This window comes from Ascidiella aspersa, chromosome 7 (assembly GCF_963924565.1).
Source record: "Ascidiella aspersa chromosome 7, kaAscAspe10.2, whole genome shotgun sequence".
Lineage (NCBI taxonomy): Eukaryota > Metazoa > Chordata > Ascidiacea > Phlebobranchia > Ascidiidae > Ascidiella > Ascidiella aspersa.
This window is the reverse complement of record NC_139453.1, coordinates 1,621,019-1,646,820: the sequence shown is the minus strand read 5'-3', so window position 1 is coordinate 1,646,820 and position 25,802 is coordinate 1,621,019. Positions and strand designations below refer to the sequence as shown.

The window sequence follows — 25,802 nt, the reverse complement described above, 5'->3', positions numbered from 1 at the left end:
CAAACGCAGCTTTGTTGCTGAATTTCTTACTTTTAGCCTCTTCAGCTGCATTTTCCTTTGCAGTAGCACCCAGTTTATCCACTGCAACCCTGGTAGAGTTTGATGTTTTGCTGGGAATCAATCTTTTTGCACCAAACATCTCCGGTGTTGATTGACGCTCCACTATGGCGTCAAGTTCACACAGATCAGTCCGCAGAGTTCCAATGACCTTCTCAGCATATTCATTGAGGACTTCTCTTAAGGCTTCCTCTGGAAACACAAAATAACATTATCTGTGAAACTATTTTCGAATGATTTCAAGTAAATTCTAAAGCACTGTGAGTAGACTGAGGGGTAAATCTATTGAGCTCAGGCAAACACAAACGAACAGATGCCATTAGTTGTTGGCACAAATCACCACTATGTTTGTCTTTCAACACTCTATTGACCTAACACCACTTCCAATAAATCACAGCTAGCAATCCTGGGAAAAACACAGAACATGGCTTCATTGTTATAAACTTTTTTTAATGCTGATATTTCACAATTTTAACTCGATAGCTTAGTCTGAATATCTCGTGGTTTAGCGCCATTTTTTTTTCAAAAGTAACCACTCACATGTCTGACATCAGATCTGTTTAACAGTATAGTAACAAAATGGAAAGTGTATATAGCACCGATTCTGTAGAATCAGCTCACGAAATTTATGTAATCAGCGAAACCGGTTAGCTTTACTGAGTTTTGCATTTTATCAAAAACAACGATTTTTGATATTAAAGTAGCTCATTTTTTATTTTGGAAATGTTGCAATAGTCAAGTTTGCACGTAACAGTGATGCATTTTGTTAATTTTTATAATGGTAGTAATTTTCTTTTTGTGTTTCTTTATCTGAAAATTTAATTGATTGCGTCATAAGTACAAGTCGTAAGACAACTGCTGCTTTATTGTGGCTGATGGCAGTGATGGGATTTAGCCGGTTCGCAGCATTCCCTGGACCCTGGGGTTGCATCCTGGTATTGTACTTTCAGTATCTATTTATCTTCGTAAAACGACCTGCTGTCGCATCTATAAAACATAATCAGTTTATTTGCCGAAAAATATGACTTTTTTTAACAGAACCAGCTGATAATTATTACTTATGTGATAGAACCGGCTGACAAAAAATTGAATCCCACCACTGTATATATGCCTGTGCTTTGTTTCTACTTTGAATAAAAAACACTTGGTTTCCATAAAAATGTGATTATAGGTGTTTTTGATGGTGGCTTTTTATTTCACTGTTATTTTATAGGTGTATATTAGAAGTCCTAGACCACTTAGAATTGATAAAAATACCATATAACGATGAAGTTAAAGTGCTTTAAACTGCGATAATTTTTCACATAGTGATAAGTAACATTATTTAACAGTGAAGGTTTGCAATATGTCACAACATATTGTCATTATATTAAACTGTGAATTAAAACCTCAATGCCAGCATCCACTGAATGTTTTCCCACAATCCCACCTCACCAATTAACAAATGTATTAAACACAGTAAAGTACCTATGACTCACCAGCGTCTGCAATGGAGCGCTCATCAGGTTTGCCGGCAGCTAGAAATATACAATTTCAAGGTTTATAAAACATCATTAACCACACAAACATTACAGATCAATCTTATGTATTTACAAATGGTAGTGAGCGTTTAGGTTTAAAGAATTATGTTTGATGTGCAATTAGATAATGTGAACTGCATACACTAAACACCATATAAGAGTTAAAAAGAAACATTAGTTTACCCAGCTCTTAGCAGTGCTGATTAGCAATTTTGCTTTAAATATGTAAAAATCTGAGTTAAAATTGGCTGATATATCTGAATGGACAATGCCAAAAACATGGATAAATGTTGAGTAAATTATGGAAATAAATAGACAATTTTTGTTGTTCAATCCGTTATATGTGTGACACAATAAATTACTTCACTCACCATTAGGTTGGTTACTGATGTGGACATCATTGGCGAATATGCTGTTAACAATGTTGGTGTTATCTGAATAAACATATAGCTTAGAAGATAAGGATTTATTTATTGTCTGCATGCTTTAAACTACAAGTCAACAGAACAATACAAACAGGAATTTTGCTTCCTAAAACAGCAAGTTTAATTTTTTTTTTAGACAGCAACTTTGCTTCCTAGACAAAATTACATTCGAAAGATGGCAGAACTGCTAGTCAATTTTAATGTTTGACCTTAGCTCATACTTCTAAAAATTGTTTTTTTACTTTATTGTTGAGCAACAGTAATTCACCTCCAGGCTGGAAAGCCACTCCTCCAGATTGATCAGTGATTTCATTTTGGGTTTTTGAGGTTCCAGCTCCTAAGTTAAAAAACAAATAATTTTCTTTAGATCAAGTGGTTCCAACCTGGGGATAATCAACCCCAAAAGGGTAAATTTGTTGATTTTAGAATAAAAAATCCGATTCTGCTTATTTTATTTGGTTAGGTTGCGCTAAAATAAATAAATGTTTTATGAGCCACAAAGCCAATGTGCTTTCCATTAAAAGTTTAATGTAGAAACATTGCCAGACATCAACATTGCCAGTTTTTATTCAGATTAAGTTTACAACACTTAGAAAAAACAAAGAGGTGCTTAAATGTGTTTAATTATCCAAAATGTTCTTTAATCCTTTGGTTTTCTTTAGCTAAGCGTTAGTTTGGCTTTTTTCAAGTTGAATTGTCAGTTGGGTAATATTGGGTAGAGTAATGTTATATCGCAACTCGCAAGGCCACCATATTGATTTTAGTGCATCTGTCCAATATACCTTGAGAGTCAGACTACAGAAAATATATTTTGTTTAGAATTGTGAAATTTTTACCAGAAGGGCAACACCATGAACATCAAAATAGACATGATGCTCTCAGTGTACTTCAGACAACTGCTCAACAATTAAAGGCTACAGTGATTTGTTATTGAAAAGTGTTTTTTTGTTTTTCATTTTTTTTTTTTTGGTATAACGGCATTTCTTTTAAATTTCTTGCAAGTTTTTATTACATTGCCGAAGATAAAAAAATGTTATATGTCAAATATTTTTGAATACGTTTTCGGTTTGTCCGTGACGCACTTGGAAGCTTTCCTCGGCGCAACGGTAAAGAAGCGCTGATCTAGTTCAAAATACAGCATCAAAACGTTAACAAACCGGACGTAAAATAGTCAAAAAGTTATTGAAATGAACTCGTGTATAGTTTGTCGAAGAGGCGACGGGCCCGATGAATTACAGTTGGTTGCCGACCCCAGTCTTACACCAACATTTGATATGAATGCAGACAACAAACAGAGAGAAACATCAGCACCGTCTAACTCGACGTTTTCAGGGAGAAAAAAGCGGAAACCGTTTGATTTATATTATTAATTGTCGAACATACACTTGCTGAATGCTGATTAGCCAACCCGAAGGAATAATGAAAGGCAAAAGAGAAAAACTATCTAGCGTTTACAGTCACCAAACAAAAGATGAAAAATGGCGTTTTGCGTTTGATTTTGGTTTCGCATTAGCTTAAGAAGCGTGACCCAATTACATTTAAAACCACGCAGCTTCGGACGGTGAGTAAAACTCTGCCAAAAACGATAATGTCACTTACGAAAGGGGGGGGTCCGAAGTGTCAAAATACAAATATGCCTTCATGTCAAAATATAAGTAGACTTAATAATAAATTTCAAAGCCAAAAAGGTCGAGTAGATCGACAGCATCTTGATTAAGACGTTTCGATACGAACTTGTATCATCTTCAGTTAGTGTTCGTATCGAAACGTCTTAATCAAGATGCTGTCGAACTACTCGACCTTTTTGGCTTTGAAATTTATTATTAAGCTACATTACAGATCCAGGCATAGTGTACCCACATAAGTAGACTTATAACTTACTGTCTGTTTGCGACATCCTTGGCTTTTTGTCAATCTTTTATAATCTGATGTTATTCAAAGGTTTTACCAAACTATAATTCCCTGCTTAAATCTGCAATTATAAATAATAGCAAATTAGTAAATAAATATGCTAACTAATAAAAAAATACAGTTTAAAATAAAATTAATTTCGAAAATAACAAATTATTTTAATATTATATTACTTAAAAAGTTTTTTTAACAATACTATTTTTTAACGAATGTACAAAAACTAAACAATGTAAATAACGTTTTGTTATAATCTGAAATAACCGCAAACAAGAACATTTTTCATATGCGCTTGTAACATCAGACAACTCCAGATAACTTACTGCTACAATAACCTCTCCATCCAGTTGGCTGTAACATTACTGACACACCCAAGCATGGTTGTTAACCATTAACAAAGCTAGCTTACATCAGCACAACATTTCAGTTGCAGCCTAAAAGCTGGATGCTGAGTAAAACAAACACTAGCTGACTGGTTGTGAGACTGGAACTGTACCACACCAAGACTTGCAACATTACAACCACACTTTGGAAAACTAAGTGTAATCAATATTTCAGTTAAACATAAATATATATAACCCTAATCTAAAGTAAGGCGCAAATTAATAATTAAAGTTAGAATTCGCAGTCGACAAAATGACAACAAAAATACGCTATAACAATTAGGACAAAATTTGATTGAAACTAAAAATCTATTATAAAAATATTTTGATAAATTAAACAATTCTATAATACTACAATTACTGGCAGCAATAGTATATTTATTGAAACTAAAAAGACAAATCCCATAACAATTCAGTCAATTCAAAGCATGTTATGTTTATATGAGGTTAAACAATATTATTTAATAAAATATAGTTTCTCTTATAATAACAATCTATCACTAATCTGAAAGAAAGGGAAGTTGTTTTTATATAACCATTGGTAGATGCGTTATTATTAAAAGATAAAACAATAGGTTTAACGCAACTTATTTTTAATATTTAAACAAGTTTAACGTACATTTTTTTTTCTTTTTCTTACATGCAACCTAAAATTTATTCTGAACAACCAAGAAAAGATAATATATTCTTATTACGTCTTTCTACAACCTCCAACAATTATGCTCCATAATTTGTTCTATTTTGAAAGTATGTATCTTCCCTAAATCGCAGTTTAATAAAACCTATACATTGTAGTTTTCACCAAAACATAGTAGTATATATGAAATTGTGCAAAGGTCAAGTGGTTATAAATGCTGACTATACAACTCTAGGCTCAGTGAGCATCCACGGTGCTTAAAGTTTCACATCATTAGGGTTGTAATGACATGATTTAAGTCACTGTTTTCAAATGATTGACTTGACTTAAGTATTTTGGACAAATGGCTAGGGTTGAAATGAAGTCTTTTTATCAAGCAATGTTTTTATAAAATATGAATATTTATTTAGATTTTTTCACAGAAACAATTTTCTGGCTATATGATGCGGTTATTTGGTTTTTACTGAATATATTACTTATAATCGGACAAATTGATCAGTTTAATAGTTTGTTGTTGTATTTTTATGACAAAGACTTGACTTGCTTTAATTGTGACTTAACTTGGGCAACCGATGAATTGGACTGAGACTTGAGTTATGTTACCAATAATTTGAAGATAAAAAACAAAACTGGGACTTCAGTCATATCAAAATGACTTGTTACAACACTGCACATCACAGATACAAAGCAAATCCAGCAAGGCAAAGTCTGTATTTACCTTTGCCATAAATTACTTCACAAAGCACACAACGGTGAAATGGTTGGACGTTAAACTTTTCCCAGAATCACAGTACCAGGAACTTGTAAAGTTTGTTGTTCACATTTCAGCAAATAAATTTGTATTATATAACAAATGTGAAAAAAATGTGGCGGAGTAATTCTGGCTATATCACATGTTGATGGTATTTTTACTTACTGTATTGCTTATAATCGGACAAATTCATCAGTTTAATAGTTTGTTGTTTTATTTTTATGACAAAGACTTGACTTGCTTTAATTATGAATAACTTGGGCAACCAATGAATTGGACTGAGACTTGAGTTATGTTACCAATAATTTGAAGATAAAAAACAAAACTGGGACTTCAGTCATATCAAAATGACTTGTTACAACACTGCACATCACAGATACAAAGCAAATCCAGCAAGGCAAAGTCTGTATTTACCTTTGCCATAAATTACTTCACAAAGCACACAACGGTGAAATGGTTGGACGTTAAACTTTTCCCAGAATTACAGTACCAGGAACCTGTTATAAAGTTTGTTATTTACATTTCAGACAATAAATTTGTGTCATGTGAACCAATAGGGAAATGTGGGTGTTGTTTCTTGTTCTCCAACAAATGCAGACGGGAACTTGCTTCGATGGAACAATAAACCACCTCTCTAGTGCCACACATACCACACCCTGTTGTATCACTATTTGTGCATTAAAACACGATTAACAGATTCACTTAAAAGCATTCCAATAATTTGTAATACACAACCAGAATGATACTTCGTCATTTTTATGATACATAACAACAATTACACAATAAAACGGTGTGTTGGTAAATAAATTTAGTTGATCCTTTGTAATCTCATTCATTTCCAATTAAATCGAATGCACATTCATCTTTAAAATAAACCTACAACATAAAAGTTTGTTTGTAATCTGTTTTAGTGCACAATGCAAGTATGTAATTGTAAGTAACAAATAATTCAACTTAAAAACAACAACGTGTTATATTTAAAGAATGTTTAACTAAAAAAAAAGATTTTTTAAATTTAAAGAAAAAAAAAATATATATATAACTCCGGAATTCATTAAAATACTGATAAAAACACAGATTTTTACACCCACAAAAATTGCCATTTTGGCATATAAAGGTGGAAAGACTTTTGAATTCTACAAAAACATAAAGCACATATTGACTATCCATACAAGAAAAAGGAGTTGCTAATCCCAGATTGAAATCCAAGTTTGGTAACAAACATAAAAATTGAAAAATTCGAGGATATGAAAAATTAATCAAGTAATAAGGATTGCAAACTTGTAAATTATGTTTTTTAAACAACATTCAAGACACAATCTCACATCTCACTCTTCTCCACCCATGTGTTCTACAGCATAAATTTTAAGGACTTGTCTGGCCCAAACATTATGGGTTTTAGTGCTTGTTTAAAAAAATTACAAATTGGAAAACAAATAAAACCAGTGACAGAGACATTTTTTTAAATTTAGACATTATAGAATAGTTACAAACTGAAAGTACAAAGTTTGTCGTGGACTGGTATAGAGTTTAGGTTAAAGCAAAGTGGAAACAATTGTTTTATTTTTGGAGTTTAGGTTGACATAAAAAATTAAACAAACACAAACAAGAATAAATACGTCTAAAAATATATATACAGCATATCAACTGTTTTTACCAGGCTTAGTATAATTAAAACATGTCCTCTGATAATTTCTCCAACGTTTTCCTTCACAATCCGCCTTATTCAGGGTGAATGAAAACAAATTATTTTTTGACAATATTGAAAACATATTTTTTTAAATTGTTGAACATAAATTATTTTAGCAATTGTTGTTTCTAGGGTAACAAACTCTAATTTATTACTATTTCCTACAGAGCTCTGGGGATTTAAAGTTTTTTGGGGGAAAACGTTGAATGAGACATATTTTAACCTTATCTAAAACACACATAAATACTGAAAGTAATTGCTGCTACTTGTCAGCCAATATTGGTGAAACTTACTTCAGTTATAACATTATAAATGTATCTTTGACACAGGATTCCAAGAACCATCTTACAATCTCTGTTTCATGTATTGCACTCTCTTCATGCTTTATATACTTCAACAAGGGGACATTGACCACTGTTCTATCTGACTCCTCTATTTGAAAACTAAACAACCTATCCCAGTATTTCAAAGTGCATATTGTCAAATTGATAGGTGTATTCTAAATTCAACAAATCAGCATAACTACACTTTCAGTGAATACAGTTCACAACAGCTCAGCACAAACACGTCTGGCAAGTATAAAAACTTGCAAGAAAAATTAAAATATAGTTTCTCTTATAATAACAATCTATCACTAATCTGAAAGAAAGGGAAGTTGTTTTTATATAACCATTGGCAGATGCGTTATTATTAAAAGATAAAACAATAGGTTTAACGCAACTTATTTTTAATATTTAAACAAGTTTAACGTACATTTTTTTTTTTTTTTTTCTTACATGCAACCCAAAATTTATTCTGAACAACCAAGAAAAGATAATATATTCTTATTACGTCTTTCTACAACCTCCAACAATTATGCTCCATAATTTGTTCTATTTTGAAAGTATGTTATCTTCCCTAAATCGCAGTTTAATAAAACCTATACATTGTAGTTTTCACCAAAACATAGTAGTATATATGAAATTGTGCAAAGGTCAAGTGGTTATAAATGCTGACTACACAACTCTAGGCTCAGTGAGCATCCACGGTGCTGTAAGTTTCACATCATTAGGGTTGTAATGACATGACTTAAGTCACTGTTTTCAAATGATTGACTTGACTTAAGTATTTTGGACAAATGGCTAGGGTTGAAATGAAGTCTTTTTATCAAGCAATGTTTTTATAAAATTGGAATATTTATTTAGATTGTTTCACAGAAACAATTTTGTGAAAACTGTATTGCTTATTATACTGTATTGCTTATAATCGGACAAATTCATCAGTTTAATAGTTTGTTGTTTCATTTTTATGACAAAGACTTGACTTGCTTTAATTATGAATAACTTGGGCAACTGATGACTTGGACTGAGACTTGAGTTATGTTACCAATAATTTGAAGATAAAAAACAAAACTGGGACTTCAGTCATATCAAAATGACTTGTTACAACACTGCACATCACAGATACAAAGCAAATCCAGCAAGGCAAAGTCTGTATTTACCTTTGCCATAAATTACTTCACAAAGCACACAACGGTGAAATGGTTGGACGTTAAACTTTTCCCAGAATCACAGTACCAGGAACCTGTTATAAAGTTTGTTATTTACATTTCAGACAATAAATTTGTGTCATGTGAACATTGTGAACCAATAGGGAAATGTGGGTGTTGTTTCTTGTTCTCCAACAAATGCAGACAGGAACTTGCTTCGATGGAACAATAAACCACCTCTCTACTGCCACACATACCACACCCTGTAGTATCATTATTTGTGGATTGCATTAAAACACGATTAACAGATTCACTTAAAAGCATTCCAATAATTTGTAATACACAACCAGAATGATACTTCGTCATTTTTATGATACATAACAACAATTACACAATAAAACGGTGTGTTGGTAAATAAATTTAGTTGATCCTTTGTAATCTCATTCATTTCCAATTAAATCGAATGCACATTCATCTTTTAAATAAACCTACAACATAAAAGTTTGTTTGTAATCTGTTTTAGTGCACAATGCAAGTATGTAATTGTAAGTAACAAATAATTCAACTTAAAAACAACAACGTGTTATATTTAAAGAATGTTTAACTAAAAAAAAAGATTTTTCAAATTTAGAAAAAAAAAAATATATATATATAACTCCGGAATTCATTAAAATACTGATAAAAACACAGATTTTGACACCCACAAAAATTGCCATTTTGGCATATAAAGGTGGAAAGACTTTTGAATTCTACAAAAACATAAAGCACATATTGACTATCCATACAAGAAAAAGGAGTTGCTAATCCCAGATTGAAATCCAAGTTTGGTAACAAACATAAAAAATTGACAAATTCGGGGATATGAAAAATTAATCAAGTAATAAGGATTGCAAATTTGTAAATTATGTTTTTTAAACAACATTCAAGACACAATCTCACATCTCACTCTTCTCCACCCATGTGTTCTACAGCATAAATTTTAAGGACTTGTCTGGCCCAAACATTATGGGTTTTAGTGCTTGTTTAAAAAAATTACAAATTGGAAAACAAATAAAACCAGTGACAGTGACATTTTTTTACATTTAGACATTATAGAATGGTTACAAACTGAAAGTACAAAGTTTGTCCTGGACTGGTATAGAGTTTAGGTTAAAGCAAAGTGGAAACAATTGTTTTATTTTTGGAGTTTAGGTTGACATAAAAAATTAAACAAACACAAACAAGAATAATTACGTCTAAAAATATATATACAGCATATCAATTGTTTTTACCAGGCTTAGTATAATTAAAACATCTCCTCCGATAATTTCTCCAACGTTTTCCTTCACAATCCGCCTTCTTCAGGGTGAATGAAAACAAATTATTTTTTGACAATATTGAAAACATATTTTTTTAAATTGTTGAACATAAATTATTTTAGCAATTGTTGTTTCTAGGGTAACAAACTCTAATTTATTACTATTTCCTACAGAGCTCTGGGGATTTAAAGTTTTTTGGGGGAAAACGTTGAATGATACATATTTTAACCTTATCTAAAACACACATAAATACTGAAAGTAATTGCTGCTACTTGTCAGCCAATATTGGTGAAACTTCCATAAGTTATAACATTATAAATGTATCTTTGACACAGGATTCCAAGAACCATCTTACAATCTCTGTTTCATGTATTGCACTCTCATTCATGCTTTATATACTTCAACAAGGGGACATTGACCACTGTTCTATCAGACTCCTCTATTTGAAAACTAAACAACCTGTCCCAGTATTTCAAAGTGCATATTGTCAAATTGATAGGTGTATTCTAAATTCAACAAATCAGCATAACTACACTTTCAGTGAATACAGTTCACAAGAGCTCAGCACAAACACGTCTCGCAAGTATAAAAACTTGCAAGAAAAATTAAAATATAGTTTCTCTTATAATAACAATCTATCACCAATCTGAAAGAAAGGGAAGTTGTTTTTATATAACCATTGGTAGATGCGTTATTATTAAAAGATAAAACAATAGGTTTAACGCAACTTATTTTTAATATTTAAACAAGTTTAACGTACATTTTTTTTTTTTTTTTCTTACATGCAACCCAAAATTTATTCTGAACAACCAAGAAAAGATAATATATTCTTATTACGTCTTTCTACAACCTCCAACAATTATGCTCCATAATTTGTTCTATTTTGAAAGTATGTTATCTTCCCTAAATCGCAGTTTAATAAAACCTATACATTGTAGTTTTCACCAAAACATAGTAGTATATATGAAATTGTGCAAAGGTCAAGTGGTTAGAAATGCTGACTACACAACTCTAGGCTCAGTGAGCATCCACGGTGCTTAAAGTTTCACATCATTAGGGTTGTAATGACATGACTCAAGTCACTGTTTTCAAATGATTGACTTGACTTAAGTATTTTGGACAAATGGCTAGGGTTGAAATGAAGTCTTTTTATCAAGCAATGTTTTTATAAAATTGGAATATTTATTTAGATTGTTTCACAGAAACAATTTTGTGAAAACTGTATTGCTTATTATACTGTATTGCTTATAATCGGACAAATTCATCAGTTTAATAGTTTGTTGTTTCATTTTTATGACAAAGACTTGACTTGCTTTAATTATGAATAACTTGGGCAACTGATGACTTGGACTGAGACTTGAGTTATGTTACCAATAATTTGAAGATAAAAAACAAAACTGGGACTTCAGTCATATCAAAATGACTTGTTACAACACTGCACATCACAGATACAAAGCAAATCCAGCAAGGCAAAGTCTGTATTTACCTTTGCCATAAATTACTTCACAAAGCACACAACGGTGAAATGGTTGGACGTTAAACTTTTCCCAGAATCACAGTACCAGGAACCTGTTATAAAGTTTGTTATTTACATTTCAGACAATAAATTTGTGTCATGTGAACATTGTGAACCAAAAGGGAAATGTGGGTGTTGTTTCTTGTTCTCTAACAAATGCAGACGGGAACTTGCTTCGATGGAACAATAAACCACCTCTCTACTGCCACACATACCACACCCTGTTGTATCAATATCTGTGGATTGCATTAAAACACGATTAACAGATTCACTTAAAAGCATTCCAATAATTTGTAATACACAACCAGAATGATACTTCGTCATTTTTATGATACATAACAACAATTACACAATAAAACGGTGTGTTGGTAAATAAATTTAGTTGATCCTTTGTAATCTCATTCATTTCCAATTAAATCGAATGCACATTCATCTTTTAAATAAACCTACAACATAAAAGTTTGTTTGTAATCTGTTTTAGTGCACAATGCAAGTATGTAATTGTAAGTAACAAATAATTCAACTTAAAAACAACAACGTGTTATATTTAAAGAATGTTTAACTAAAAAAAAAGATTTTTCAAATTTAGAAAAAAAAAAATATATATAACTCCGGAATTCATTAAAATACTGATAAAAACACAGATTTTGACACCCACAAAAATTGCCATTTTGGCATATAAAGGTGGAAAGACTTTTGAATTCTACAAAAACATAAAGCACATATTGACTATCCATACAAGAAAAAGGAGTTGCTAATCCCAGATTGAAATCCAAGTTTGGTAACAAACATAAAAAATTGACAAATTCGGGGATATGAAAAATTAATCAAGTAATAAGGATTGCAAACTTGTAAATTATGTTTTTTAAACAACATTCAAGACACAATCTCACATCTCACTCTTCTCCACCCATGTGTTCTACAGCATAAATTTTAAGGACTTGTCTGGCCCAAACATTATGGGTTTTAGTGCTTGTTTAAAAAAATTACAAATTGGAAAACAAATAAAACCAGTGACAGTGACATTTTTTTTAATTTAGACATTATAGAATAGTTACAAACTGAAAGTACAAAGTTTGTCCTGGACTGGTATAGAGTTTAGGTTAAAGCAAAGTGGAAACAATTGTTTTATTTTTGGAGTTTAGGTTGACATAAAAAATTAAGCAAACACAAACAAGAATAATTACGTCTAAAAATATATATAACAGCATATCAATTGTTTTTACCAGGCTTAGTTTAATTAAAACATCTCCTCCGATAATTTCTCCAACGTTTTCCTTCACAATCCGCCTTATTCAGGGTGAATGAAAACAAATTATTTTTTGACAATATTGAAAACATATTTTTTTAAATTGTTGAACATAAACTATTTTAGCAATTGTTGTTTCTAGGGTAACAAACTCTAATTTATTACTATTTCCTACAGAGCTCTGGGGATTTAAAGTTTTTTGGGGGAAAACGTTGAATGAGACATATTTTAACCTTATCTAAAACACACATAAATACTGAAAGTAATTGCTGCTACTTGTCAGCTAATATTGGTGAAACTTACTTCAGTTATAACATTATAAATGTATCTTTGACACAGGATTCCAAGAACCATCTTACAATCTCTGTTTCATGTATTGCACTCTCATTCATGCTTTATATACTTCAACAAGGGGACATTGACCACTGTTCTATCTGACTCCTCTATTTGAAAACTAAACAACCTGTCCCAGTATTTCAAAGTGCATATTGTCAAATTGATAGGTGTATTCTAAATTCAACAAATCAGCATAACTACACTTTCAGTGAATACAGTTCACAACAGCGCAGCACAAACACGTCTCGTAAGTATGATGATCCTATTGCTGTGTCTAGTTCAGGTTTTCCAGCAGCCGCGTTGAACTATATAGCACAAGAGCGACTGTGTTAGGGATTACAGATGGGGCCAGCAAGGAAAGGCAAATCAAGATGAAATATTTAACACTTTACCAGGCGAACACGCTATATTCACAAGCACAAACAGACATTCTTTGCTGTTACAATGTCAACAACTTAGTTTACACTTAATTTTAACCTCTGCTTTTATGTTTATTCTAAGACGCTTTGTAGTAATAAAGACAGGACAAATAGAAATAGTTGCTGTATGGCCCATTATATATTGGTTCAATCTCTGAAACCATTTTGTAAAGCAAAAAAGTCTAAACATGCCACAATTCTATTAATGTTCAGAATTTCAGATAACTCAATACCATTTAAAATAAGGCAAGATATAAAGTAATTAATGTTGTACGTTTATTACAAGTGGTAAAATAAAAATTAGGAAGTACCTATATGCCTGGATCGCTCTTTTACATTAGAATCAATACATGATTACTTATTGGTTTGGGTGTCATAGTATAAGTAAATTTTTTTTTAGTTTTGCATAATTTCAATGATTTTTCAAAAATCGCTTCAAATTGCTTTGTTAGCAGGGTAAATAGCCTCAGAGGGTGTCTTACTTTCTATAGGTTATTTGACTGGAATCGCTCTTTTACGCTTGCACCAAGACGTGATTATTTATTGATTTGGGTTAGGTGGACTGGTTGGTAGTGTTAGAATTAGTGTTTTGATTTTATTTTTCAGTTCTTTTACTTAGTCTCAGGAGGTGCCTGTAGGCTATTTGACCGGCTTACGCTTGCACCCGTTAGTGATTACATGTGGATTTAAACAACTTTGGTGTCCGGGTAAACAGCCTCTTCCTAAAAATTATATCTAATGTGGCAACAAACCGCAATAGATAAACTTAACGCCTACAATACTTACCTGACTGGAGTCTTTAACCGGATCACTGTGGGGTTTGTGTCCTGGCATTTTTTTTCCTGGGTAAAACCGGGGTTTTTTGGCCAGTAAAATGCTAAAATTATTACCTGACTGACACTTACCTATTATTACTTATTACCTACAGGCTACACAATAAACAAAAATGCGAAAATGTTAACCTTTTGCCAATACACAGTTCAATTCGGACCCTACCTCCAAGTGGCGGCACCATCACCCTTTGGGAATGGTTGTTCTGAGGACTGGGCCTGAACCCACTGACACTTCAGGCATTCCCGGCCTACTTTTTGGCCAATGGGAAGAAGTCACTATCCATTTAACTTTTACTAAATGCTTTTACTTTTCTGCCAGCCTGGTGGCGACCAACCGCAATAGATAAACTCAACTTTGGAGTTCACAAGCACACCTTACGTTGTTTTATGTTTTGCATTCATCTCGTTAACCCTACGATTTTGTGAAGGTTGCGATTATTGCTGAACAACACTACGCTGGTAAATCCCCTTAAGGTGCTTTCCCCTAAAACACCGGTGTCTAGCAACTTTTGGTTTCGAGTGGAATAAGTTACTCTTCCCACTAACAACACCGGAGAACATATACCTCATCTTTTGCTGTAATTTATATTTATTCACTGGGATTGTTTTCACATAATTTTAGGTTTTTGTGTGGATTGTAATTACGGTTAAAGTCGTGCTCTAAAATATGACAGAAAATAGTCCTTTTAAATATTCCACGCATGACCGCGCATCTTCATGACCTTTATTGTCGTCCGGAATTTTTGCAAAATCTTTCAATTTTTTGTTTGTTGTTGACTGGTAAACTACACTGCTACGAACTTAAGTTGTCAAAGTGCTGGAAAACCTTTGGAATATGTTTGTGGCAACGATTTATTGTTCTCTTAAGATGTTTGTGGTTTGTTGCAACTGTGAGAGCACTTGAACTGTGGATGCCCGAAGTTGTCGCTAACTTGGTGAGCTTTGTTATTTTCTTAATATTTTTATGCCTGTAATAGTGAGTTTCCTCTTTTTCGATGCGTCGTCGAACCGCATTGTCACGATATTTAATTACCGCCAGCTGGAATGCTGTACATAAGGGATTTCATTTTATACCAAAAATAGCAGTCTTTCATACTGTTCATTGTGGAGTCCAGATCGCGTACGTTATACGGAGGTAATTATTGTATGTATGTATCGTAAGTACCTGTAATTACTGTTTGTTCGCTTGTGTAATTGCAATAAATATTCTATCATTGTGCTTAAAACCCACACCTGTAATAGTGAATAGTCGTTCTGCTACTAAGTCACGGAATCCACATTTGTATATACTGTGATCTAGATCTGCTGAAGTACTAACAAACGATTAAGGCAAACTCATAACCCCATCGCAGGCAGATTTTGTGGCCTTGTCTTGCCTTACACTAGAATCCTGATTAGGGTAACTTGCGCATGACGAACCAAAAGTGATTCACATATTATATTGTGTAAAATAACAGCATCCATGGCTTAATAATTCAACAAAAAAGTCAAACGGTGCAACATGCTATAATCCGCATAGCGCCTTTGGGCTAAAAGAAAATCCTAAAATGAAAACAAACATAGTAAAATTGGATAGAAGTTCAAAACAAGTTTGCATTTACGAAGTAAAAGTTTACAAAAAATATAATTGAGGTACCACATGATACCCCTGACAAATAAATTGTTGATTTCAATTATTCTGTACTTTTATTTAGGTTATTTTGAAGCAATGACTGGTTGCTTGGACAACTTCAAATAAATTAAGCTAAATAGAAACCAGGTGTTTTTGTTGCAAGGTGACTTAAATTAAAAAGACATTTGTTTACTTATAACGTCCTGGTACGTTAAACCACAGATTTTCAGAAACCCCTCACAAATTAAGCCTTTTCACTCTATGAGCTCCAAACGAGGTCATTTCTGATGACGATGCTTCATATCTTGGAAAGTAGGACGTAGGCTACTTTGTTAGAAGCAAGATAGCGATGCTTATTAGGGCACCGATGATAGCGAGAAACATGGTGCTTGCAGGAATTCCACCTGGACAAAACACAACAGAATCACATAGGTTTAAGTAAATCTGCCCTTTCATTTCCAACAATACCAACATGGCTTGAAACCCAAAAGATAATGGACTTTCATCTAAGCCTGCAAATTGTTATGTAAATTCGCCATTTCATTTATTAGTTAATTTTTTGAGATTACTTAAATTTCATGATTTTACTAGTGGTTTGGCCAAATTTGTGTAGTTAACTTTTCTGTCAGTTTCTGCTATTTTTAACTAACTCCGCAGCAATACTGGTAAATGGCTGTTGCTGAAACTAGATTAAGATGTTCAGCTGTAATTTACATCAACGAGAAGCACTTTACCGAGTTGAAATTGATTTTCGTTGACCCAAGGTAAGTTGTCGGAGTTGTCAAGTTGAGGATTGTCATCATCGCACTTTGACTAAAAAAAGGTTTTTATATTAACAAAGTAGCTATCCTACAAACAGGTGTGCTGTCATGATCAAGTACTTGTGCTAATCAAAGTGCCACTTGCAACCATTGCTTTAAACGTGGGCAGTGGGCAACAAGTTGGCTGTATCAAATATCAACAAACTAAATTACACATATTCAACAATATAATAGAGAACAAAATGAGAGAGAAGCTTTCATTCTATATATGTTGATTATCGACAATATTGATTGTGAAAATGTTATTATTTGTACATTAAAATCCAAGTCTTGCTCTGCAAAGACGTCTTCTTGCGTCTAGCTTGTTTCTGGTTTACATAATGATTCAACATCTGCATCGGAAGATTTATTTTCCAAGTCCAAAGATTGGTTTACCGAATATTGCTGTAAATACAATTAGTACTGACTTCATAAACTATGTGTTGAAATTCTAATTCCTTATACTGTGCGGTGAAAATCTAAATTCTTAAACTATGATTAGGAAAATATTATTATTCGTACATCGGAATACAAATCTTGGTCTGCAATGATGTCTTCTTGCGTCTGGCTCGCTTCTGGTTTACATAATGATTCAACATCTGTATCGGAAGATTTATTTTCCAAGTCCAAAGATTGGTTTCCCGAATATTGCTGTAAATACAATTAGTACTGACTTCATAAACTATGTGTTGAAATTCTCATTCCTTAACTGTGAAAAATTTCAAAGTTAATTACACAACACATAATTTTTTACATAAACACAAATTTTGCATTTTACCAAAGTTTAGTTTAAAAATATATTTAAAATAAAATCATTATTTTTATAAAATAAACCAACTATTTTTTTAGTGTCATAAACAAAGCACACCTTCATTTGTTCAACTTCACATTAGTAAATTAGGTCGTATTCAGTTATCTAAGTGGTCATACATATGCATATTGCCCGCACAACCTATTTCCCTATTTGAAAGCTGCTTTGCACAGAGAATACACTTCAGCAGAAGTGTACATCTGCTAAAAAATCTTAATATGCAAGGATTTATGAATTATCTTATAAAATAGGTTTGTCCTATAAAACCAACTGGGTTGGAAACAAACTTCTAAAAAATGAAACTGATTTATATTTTACCGGTTGATCTATCTGTGGATTTGGCATCAGAGATTGCAGATCGAATCCCGCCATTTTGGCATTTAAAAACACCAGCTTGTTTAGGTTGCTTTCACTTGTTGCAAACTCCGGATTGTTGTAAGTAAGGTTTGAAAACTATAAAACAAAAGTTAAGTTATAACATACTCGCACTATAATAGAAGTGTTACTATTAACTTTAGTTTGCATTACTTCCCATACCACTATACTTGTAGATTTAGTGACATTCTGCATTCTTTTTTATACATGCACTATAGGGATCATTGCTTGACTTGTATAGTGATAAACAATGTTTACTTCATAACTAGGGCGATTATTTTTTGACCTAAAAATAGGAAATTTTGACAAATTTTGACTTAAAAATAATTTATTTTGACTAGTTTTTGACCTGTTAGAAATACATTGATTTAAGCACCCTAGGCGTCGTTAATTACGCGTTTTTTCCACCGTATAGTGCTTTAATAAAGATATAATATACGGTTAAAATGACTTGAACATAAATCAAAACTAATTTTTTTTTGATTAAATTGAGCGATAAAATTCTAAACAACTGAATGACCAAATTTAAAAAGCTGACTATATTTATTTTTTATTTTTTAGACAATTTATGCGAATTTTTATTCGATTTTGACTTTGACCTAACGTTTAAAATTTGACAAAATTTTGACTTTTTTTGACAAGTAAAAAAATAATCGCCCTATTTATAACAGATTTTCTGTTTAATCCTTACCAGATAGAGGTATATTTCAAAATACCTAAAACTAATACTTTATAATAGACCTTGTCACAGGACAAACTTACAGGTGTTTCTTTGCGTGTGGTTGATGCAGGGAGGGCATTCATATTCATCTGAAAGATGTCCATTGCATTTAACCACCTAAGATTGCTTATTTTATTGCAGGCGGACAATGCAATGGCGTCACATGATCTAGTAACATCCACACATACTTCATCCATCTACAAATAACAAAGATATGATGTACTACACGGCAGAGCTGCTGTTTTTAAACTGGCCACCGGTATGTCATAACTGGCACTGATGGCTACATATTGTGTAATATAAAAGGGTTATTACTCATTTCCACAGGGAGAGTAACCCAAATCCATCCCACTGAAAGGGTAGGGGTAAAAAATGCATTTAACAGGGGCTGCAGTCAAATTACAAAAAGGCACACAGTTTAAGAATGAATAATTTGCAGTCTTGAAATAATGTCGTTTTACAGGTTGCTATGAAAATTGCCTAAATATGTTGTGCTCCTGCAAGTTTAGTAAGATATGTGCCACCACCCAAACATATTAACCACAATTTACAACATGAATATAAAACCTTTGAAGTTGTACATACTTTTAAATTGACATTTACAAGTTGTTGTATATAGCAATAGCCAAAATCTACCTGCAAAACTGCTTTCAAAGGAAATTGCATAATTACTTTATAATTAATTTAATCATTGCCTACTCTACTTGCAGTAAATAGTCCATTATGATGATCACAACATAATGACACTGCTATTCACTCATGTGTGACATAAGTGTAGTACATCAAAATTATGTTTTTTTAAAGTAATTAATAAGAATTGCCCCAAACCTTGTGGTTGGTGTGTTCTATTGTATTTATCAACATTGTTAAACCGTTGCCAGTAAATGTGACTTTGTTATAATCATCCCCGAAGCTGATGACCAACTCCCTTTGTGTTGCTCGAAGCACGTGGCAGAGACTTGACACTTCACTGGGAACGATTGTTCCCCTCCTTATATGAAACTTTTCAGGGAGGGAATCGGCCAGAGACCTGGTAATGCCTTCATCACTGCATTCCTGTGCTAAACTGCAAAGCTTGAATAATTTTGATTTAAAAATGCCATCATTGCATTGTGAAAGTTGGGCCGAAATTGAACCAATTACATCTTTGAGCAAACTTTTCTTCCTGGCAACATCAGGAGAAGAGATTTTAAATATGGGCTTTAGCTTACGATGGATTTCCAAGTTTAGCAACCCAAAAAGAAATCGTAGAACCATCTCCCACTCATCATTTTCCATGCTTTGAAGGTGTTGAGAAAACGTGTCAAGGTCTGTATCAAACATCAGATGGAGAGCTGCGAAAAATTCATGCCAAAGGAGGTGGATAAAGAAGAAAACTTTGTCCCCCTCCAGTATTTTGAGGTCAGGGTCTATGGAAGAAACTTGCATGTTGAGAAAATTCTCCAACCCAGCAGCATTTAGATTAGCTTTGGCAAAATCATCCATATCAAAGTTAACCTTGTCATTGAGCATTCCGCTAACAGCCAAGTGCGAAAGTTTATGTAAAATATTTGGGTTATTTTCAAACTTTGGGGAGCGAATGCAAGTGTTAACAAACGAGGCAAAAACATCAGTAAGAGTGAATGAGCTATCATTTGTGCAATATTTTATGATATATGGTGCGATGGTTTTGGCAAATATTGGAATAAAACACAAAGCATTAGCTGATGGGTTTTGTTCTAGTGACTTTTTGATTTTGTCATAATCCTCTTGGTTTGGATAAATCTTTCTGAAGTACCAATCTTGGGAGATTTCATTAAAGCCAATTACCCGTACTGGAAAGTGGGGCTTGCAACTTGGGTGTAGCTTGTGATAAGCACCCGGTCGTGAAGCAAGCAGCTTGTGAGCATTTGGAAAAATGTCGCCTCGTAGAAGGTTTTGGAGAATGACAAGTGGCTTAGCGCTATCATACAAACTGATCACTGGAGCATCCAATGAAAGGCCTTCAAACCTACATTCGTCCATACCATCCATTACAATATATGCATCATTGGATTTCGAAATTCTGGCAAAAGTTGATTTTCTAAACGTGCTTCACTCTTCCAGTTCAGATTGGAATTTCTGGTTGAGGTTGTAAGAAATTCAAGAACACTCATAACCTTATCATTATCTAATTCCTTAAGATATAGAAATGCCAAATACGAACTATCGTGAGCAGTTATCGCATCTCTGACATGCTTTTTTAATATGTCTCTACTATGCTTGAAATACTGCTTAGCAAATGTAGTTTTGCCAATTCCAGCGGAACCAATCAAAGTAATAATGTTGCCATACCTTGTAACATGATCGTCAAACGCAGCTTTGTTGCTGAATTTCTTACTTTTAGCCTCTTCAACTGCATTTTCCTTTGCAGTAGCACCCAGTTTATTCACTGTAACCCTAGTAGAGTTTGATGTTTTGCTGGGAATCAATCCTTTTGCACCAAACATCTCCGGTGTTAATTGACGCTCCACTATGGCCTCAAGTTCACACAGATCAGTCGGCAGAGTTCCAATGATCTTCTCAGCATATTCATTAAGGACTTCTCTTAAGGATGCATCTGGAAACGCAAAATAGCTTTCTCTGTAAAAATTGATTTGCAAATGTTATAACAACCACAACAACTAATAAAAGCAAGTCCCAAACATTCACAGTGATTTACTATATGAGTGCTTGTACAAACAATGACACAACATTATGTAAGACTAACACTGGAAATCGAGCGAGGGTTTATACCTGTTTAGGCAAATGACTAGATGTGCCATTAGACCAAAATCGATATATGGGACTTTAGGGCTATAGTTTCCATGACTGTAACTTTATAGGTTTACACTTGGATTATAAGACCTACACTGCTTGCAATAATTAATAAATCAACTGTGAATTTAAACCTCAATGCCAGCATCCACTGAATGCTTTCCACAATCCCACCTCACCAATTAACAAATGTATTAAACACAGTAAAGTCTATGACTCACCGGCCTCTGCAATGGAGCGTTCATCAGGGTTGCCGGCAGCTAGAAATATAAAATATCAAGGTTTATAAAAACTCTTTAACGTTACATAAACATTACAGATCAATCTTATGCGTTAACAAATTGTTTTAAACGTTCAGGTTGAAAGGTTATGTTTAGTGATTGTGAGGCTTAGCTTAGTTAAATTGCAAACATTTAATACAGTGCTTTTTAACCCGTGGAATGGTACACACCAGTGCGAATGAACAAAATTGCAATGCGGATGACAAACGATAAAAATGGTGTATGTTATTATTTTTTATTATGTGTAATAGAAATGCAGTAAAGTCAGTAATCAAATAAGCTGGTGCGCCCACTTATACGCTACAGGTACAGTAATATAGTCTTGTCGTTCATTGCAGCTCAAGCTATCTATTTTATATCAGTCAAGGCTTAGCCAAACGTTTCATTGTTATTTCACAAATAAAACTAAAGGTTGCAAACTTACGGTGTTTGTTTCATGCGGATGGAAATTTTCGAAATAAAAAAGTGCGGATTAAAATTTTAAAGCTTGAGAAGCACTGATTTAATACATAAGTTATATTAATGCAGTCAACACAAATCTTAAACACCCTGATGAAAATTTTGCCTAAAGTATAAACAAGAACAGCTAAAAATACATTACTGACCACTAGGTTGGTTAATGATGTTGACAATCTGCTGGGCACCATCTGAGTAAAAGGAAGCTTTTGATTTCTATATATAACTACAAGAGGATAACAAAAATACAAACAGTACATATATGCTTTCTAAACATAATAACACTCAGAGATGGTCTACATTAGTTTATGTCGTTTATCCAGTTTGTAATTTAGTTAAGGCTGCTTATATTTCTGATGGGAATAGTGATCTAAATTTATTTTCTATTTTGCTGTTGAGCAACAATAAATTAACCTCCAGCTTGCAAAGCCACTCCTCCAGATTGATTGGAAATTTCATTTCGGGTTTTTGAGGTTCCAGCTCCTAAGGTAAAACATAATTTATCCTGTAGAATGGGGCAGTCCTGTGAATTTAGTTGCCAAACCGAACGGCAAATATCGCATCACAGTGGATTTTCGCAAACTGAACTTAGCCACGACGAACTCGAGCACCAACAAAGCACTCCCAATGATACAAGATTGCACTGATTTTCTCAGAGGTTCGACAATTTTCTCAAAACTCGACTTAAAAGACGCATGTTACTCCGTCGGAGTAAGGCGCCAAGACCAGCACAAGACTGCCACAATAGCGCCGGGGAGAAAACCATTCGCCTGGACAAGACTTCCACAGGGACTGAAAAACGCTGCAGGATGCTTTCAAACATTCATGAATGATGTGCTAAAAGAAATACCAAACTGCCTGGTATATCTAGACGACATCCTAGTATTTTCAACAAACGATGAACAGCACGAAACTGACTTACGTCGTGTGCTTGGCAGACTCGCCGAATACAATCTCTATGTCAACACGAAGAAATGTGAGCTCGCAAGACGAGAATTGCAATTTCTCGGACATGTGATTTCAGGCGACCGCCAGAACGCAGAATCCAGGCACTGCAAAAAGTTCAACTCCCAAAGACCCAAAGGCAACTGCGACAACATTTAGGGAGCTTAAACTACTTTAATCGGTTTTTACCGAAGTGCGCGGAAACCCTAGCAACCTTGTATGCAATGCTAAAACGCAAAGGGACAAGACAAGCTCTGACCTGGACCGAAGAACAGAAACAGGCCTTTCAAGCTTCAAAGGACAAATTATCAGACGCCGTTGCACTTTGTCATCCGTTGTTAGATGCACCACTGTCAATAACGAGCGACGCTTCAAACCTTGGATGCGGCGCGGTTCTACAACAACGTGTAGACCAAAAATGGGAACCTTTAGCTTTTTTCTCAAAAGCCTTCAACAAAACCCAACAAAAGTATTCCGCGTTTGGACGCGAATTACTTGGCATTTACCTTGCGGTGAAACACTTCATATATTACATTGGAGAGAGAGAAACAACGATTTTCACCGACCATCTGCCTCTCGTTCACGCTTTCACATCGAATGCGGATCGCATAATTCCGCGAGAAGCGAGACACTTGGCCTTCATCGCCGAATTCGCCACATCCATGGAGCATGTAGCAGGAAAGGATAACGTCGTAGCCGATCACTTGTCTAGAAACGCGCTCAATCACATTCAACTCAACACGGAAGCGATCGACTGGAAAGCCATCGCACACGCGCAAGAAGAAGACCCAGAATTGAAAGCCCTATTGGACAACGGCACTGGCATGTCACTTCAAAAACTCACTCCACCAACCATGAAGACGGAATTGTGGTGTGACACTTCAAGCTCTGTGCCAAGAATATACATTCCGCAAGGGTTCAGACATTACGTCTTCCGGATTCTACACTCCGTGACCCACCCAGGAATTAAACCCACCATCGAACTGATTGCAAAACGCTATGTATGGCCACATATGAAAAAGCACGTTCGCATCTGGACCAGACAATGCCACGAATGCGCGACTTGCAAAGTGACACGGCACAATTTCACTCCAATTGGACGATTCCAACCAGTTGAGAGGAGATTTGAATGTGTGCACGCCGACATAGTGGGACCGTTAAACAACAGCAACGGTTACAGGTACATTCTAACCATGACTGATCGTTTTTCTCGTTATACCGAAGTTTCACCTCTAAAAGACATAACAACCGAAACTGTGTTAGAAGCTTTTCTATACACCTGGATTTCGAGATATGGAATATGCAACACTTTGACCACAGACCGTGGATCTCAGTTCACATCACACCAGTGGAAGGAAATGATGGAATATTTGGGGATACAACACAATACAACCACCTCGTTTCATCCACAAAGCAACGGCCAAATCGAAAGATTTCACAGACAGCTAAAATCGTGTCTAAGAGCACAGACTTCAGCAGAGGACTGGTACTACAACCTGCCGCTCATTATGCTGCAATTACGATCAACGTGGAAAGAGGATTTACAGTGCTCGCCAGCAGAACTTCTCTACGGCCAAACACTGAAATTGCCCAATGACGTTTTTGCCACTACGCCGCCAGAAAGCGAGGCAACAGCAGGAAGCATTCTTTGCAAAATTCGCTCCTACATGGACAAACAGCGATACAAGCCGACACGGCCGCGAAATAAAAGGCCCAATTACGTCGACAAGGCATTGATGACCTGCAAACACGTCTACGTGAGAAACGACGCTTCAAAACCAAGCCTGGCCCCACTCTATGACGGGCCATACAAAGTTCTTGACAGAAGCGACAAGTACTTCAAGCTTGACAAAAATGGAAAACCTGATAACGTTTCCATTGACCGCTTGAAAACCGGCTACGCTATTCTAACTGTTCCAACACAACCGTCACCTAACGATGTTTCAACAGATGTCTCCGAAGATGAAGACACTGAAACGCCACCTGAGACGGAACGGACTACTGCAAGAGGACGAAACATCCGCCTCCCAGCCAGATACCGTGATTAACGCATCACGCAAACAGACTAATTTTTCGTTCGTACTGTTGATATTGTATATATTGTTTTTGCCGTTAGCAACCCCCATACAGCTAACAAATCTACGCCTTTGCAATAAGGCTCAAATCTCACAAGATTACGTCATCAAGACGCCAGAGCAATGCGTCTATCACGAAACAGGGTCAATCAAGCATTGCTCAGCAAAAGTTTACAATCCGGACTTGCATCTTCAACAACTAACTGCATACAGCTGTCAACAAACAGTAACAACCTACTCAACTGTCGTGTATTTCTTTGGCGCCAAGACCAAAGAACAACACACCGCTTTCAAAGCAGCACCAAGCAGGAATCTTTGTCAAGAATGGTCAAGAACAAAACAGACTAAATTTGGACATCTAACGCAGAAAACGCCCAACCAATGGTTGACAAATAACAAACCAAATTTCCGATACGTCTGGCCAATCAAATCCACCGGAACAGTACAGAACGCAATTTTGA

At 34.5% G+C, this 25,802-nt stretch overlaps 2 protein-coding genes across 2 annotated transcripts; both read right to left on the bottom strand.

Annotated features, from left to right (window-relative positions):
* Positions 1–17,684: 17,684 nt before the first annotated feature.
* On the bottom strand, positions 17,685–21,007 carry LOC146137207 (NACHT, LRR and PYD domains-containing protein 12-like). Its single transcript, XM_083394116.1, has 3 exons — positions 19,638–21,007; positions 18,851–19,006; positions 17,685–18,166 (listed from the first exon to the last, which is right to left on the bottom strand). Exons 1-3 carry the CDS (start codon positions 20,820–20,822, stop codon positions 17,972–17,974), a joined length of 1,536 nt encoding a protein of 511 aa, XP_083250242.1. The 5' UTR covers positions 20,823–21,007; the 3' UTR covers positions 17,685–17,971.
* Positions 20,896–23,335, bottom strand: LOC146137206 (uncharacterized). The gene is made up of 7 exons (XM_083393770.1): positions 23,244–23,335; positions 23,024–23,123; positions 22,736–22,844; positions 22,471–22,512; positions 21,806–21,844; positions 21,169–21,387; positions 20,896–20,909 (listed from the first exon to the last, which is right to left on the bottom strand). The coding sequence occupies exons 1-7, from the start codon at positions 23,333–23,335 to the stop codon at positions 20,896–20,898; spliced, it is 615 nt and encodes a 204-aa protein (XP_083249896.1).
* Between the last annotated feature and the right edge of the window lie 2,467 nt (positions 23,336–25,802).